Source organism: Austrofundulus limnaeus, unplaced genomic scaffold, assembly GCF_001266775.1.
Source record: "Austrofundulus limnaeus strain Quisiro unplaced genomic scaffold, Austrofundulus_limnaeus-1.0 Scaffold1898, whole genome shotgun sequence".
Classification (NCBI taxonomy): domain Eukaryota; kingdom Metazoa; phylum Chordata; class Actinopteri; order Cyprinodontiformes; family Rivulidae; genus Austrofundulus; species Austrofundulus limnaeus.
Window position 1 is genome coordinate 15282 of NW_013954300.1, and position 1773 is coordinate 17054.

At 48.1% G+C, this 1773-nt stretch overlaps 1 protein-coding gene across 1 annotated transcript in view; it reads left to right on the top strand.

The window, feature by feature from the left end:
• The first annotated feature begins 221 nt into the window (after window positions 1-221).
• Window positions 222-1773, top strand: part of LOC106536618 (synaptic vesicle membrane protein VAT-1 homolog) — a 14042-nt gene continuing 12490 nt past the window's right edge. The window contains exon 1 of the mRNA XM_014033928.1: window positions 222-833. Coding sequence (XP_013889382.1) covers window positions 441-833 — 393 coding nt within the window. The 5' untranslated portion in view covers window positions 222-440. The remainder of the gene's footprint in view (window positions 834-1773) is intronic.

The window sequence follows — 1773 nt, forward strand, 5'->3', positions numbered from 1 at the left end:
TCCTAAAGGAGATTTTAACTTTTACCAAAGCAATTGTTTTGTAAGATACTTGTACTTTTACTCAAGTATCACTTTGTGGTACTTTATACAACACTGGTATTTTGTTTGTTTTCACCAGTTTATACGGATGATGTGTTTTATTGTGAAAATGTTTACCGGAAGTTACACATGCTTACTTCCTTTTCTTGATTAATGACCACTTGTTGAGCGCAGAGCGTTCAAGACTAGAGGAAACCGTAGAGAGACGCTGTGTTTTGTGAGGGACACGTCTGTAGCGAGGAGCATCTTATTAATGAAAACTATGCTTTTTGTTTAAATCGAACATATTGCCAAGTTTTCTTTTTTTTTTTAAGWGAGAGTTCGGAGTTGAGAGAAACCCCGCCCCTCAGGCACAGCTGCTTTATCCGAGCTGAAAACCTTGGGAGGAAGAAGAGCTCATCATGTCTGGCGAAGAGGCTCCGACCCAGCAGCGGGAAGAACCCGAGCAGCAGGTGAAGAAGGCCGAAGAGCCGAAGCCTGAGCCGGAGAGCCCCGCCGCCGTGAAGCCGGAGGAGAAGATGGAGGAGGAGGAGGAGAAAGCCCTCTCCTCCCGGGCTCTGGTGCTGACCGGATACGGGGGCTACGAGAAAATCAAACTGCAGGTGAAGACCATGAAGGCGCCTCAGCTGCGGTCCGGAGAGGTGCTGGTTCGGGTCAAGGCGTGCGGGCTGAACTTCGCCGAGCTGCTGGGCAAACAGGGGCTGTACGAGCTGCTGCCCGCCCCGCCCGTCATCATGGGCATGGAGGGCTCCGGGGTCGTGGAGGCGGCGGCGGAGGACGTGAAGGACAGGAAAGTGAGTACATGCTGCATACATCCACAGAAAACCAGCTCAGGTCTGCAGCTAACAAGATTTTAAAAAATATTACCCTCTGGTTCAGTGTTTCCCAAAGTTGGGGTCGGGACCCAAAGTGGGGTCCCGAAACATCAAGGTGGGGTCCTGAAAAGATTTTCGGAATTAATTACATTTTTGTTTTAGTTGTTACAAAGGAGTGAGGTTAGTGTATTTAAAAAGGATAAATGTAGTATAAAATATATTGTTACTATGCCCATGTTTACTGTAGTTGACCTGATACAAATGTTTATCATCCAAAAATAGTTGGGGGCACAGGTCTCTGCTACTGTTATTTTGTGGGTCAAAAGCTGAAAAGTTTGGGAACCACTGCACTTTGGTTCCCAAAGTTGGACATGGGACCCAATTATGGGTCATGAAGCACCTTGGATAATCTCCAGAAATCAATTTAAAGTGTATCTTACCCCCCTGTGAAAAGGTAACAACGCCTCAAGGCGAAATTTGAAAAATGCATCAAAGTGGGTAGTGGGGGGGTGGGGTTAGAGAGCGGAGTATGGCAAGCCATTGGGGTCATAAATCGGGCGTATATTTACGTGCAAATCCGAACACGCGATGCCGTAAATAACGTGCGAACGCGCGGTGGCGTTTTCTAACCTAACCCACCGCGCGTTCGCACGTTATTTACGTCACCGCGCGTTAGGATTTACACGTAAATATACGCCCGATTTATGGCCCCAACGGCTTGCAATAGCGGAGGTGTGGCCAGGACGAGAGAACGCGACAGCCTAGGGTGAGCTGTCCGCCTCACAGGACAGAGGAGGAGGAGCGCTCCGCTACAGCCTGACAGAAAAATAAATAAATGCATACAGCTGCAGCTGCTCTCAAGATCACTAGTTTAAATCAGGAATAAACGTGTTTGGTCTTGTTTGACTGAAGTTCGGTC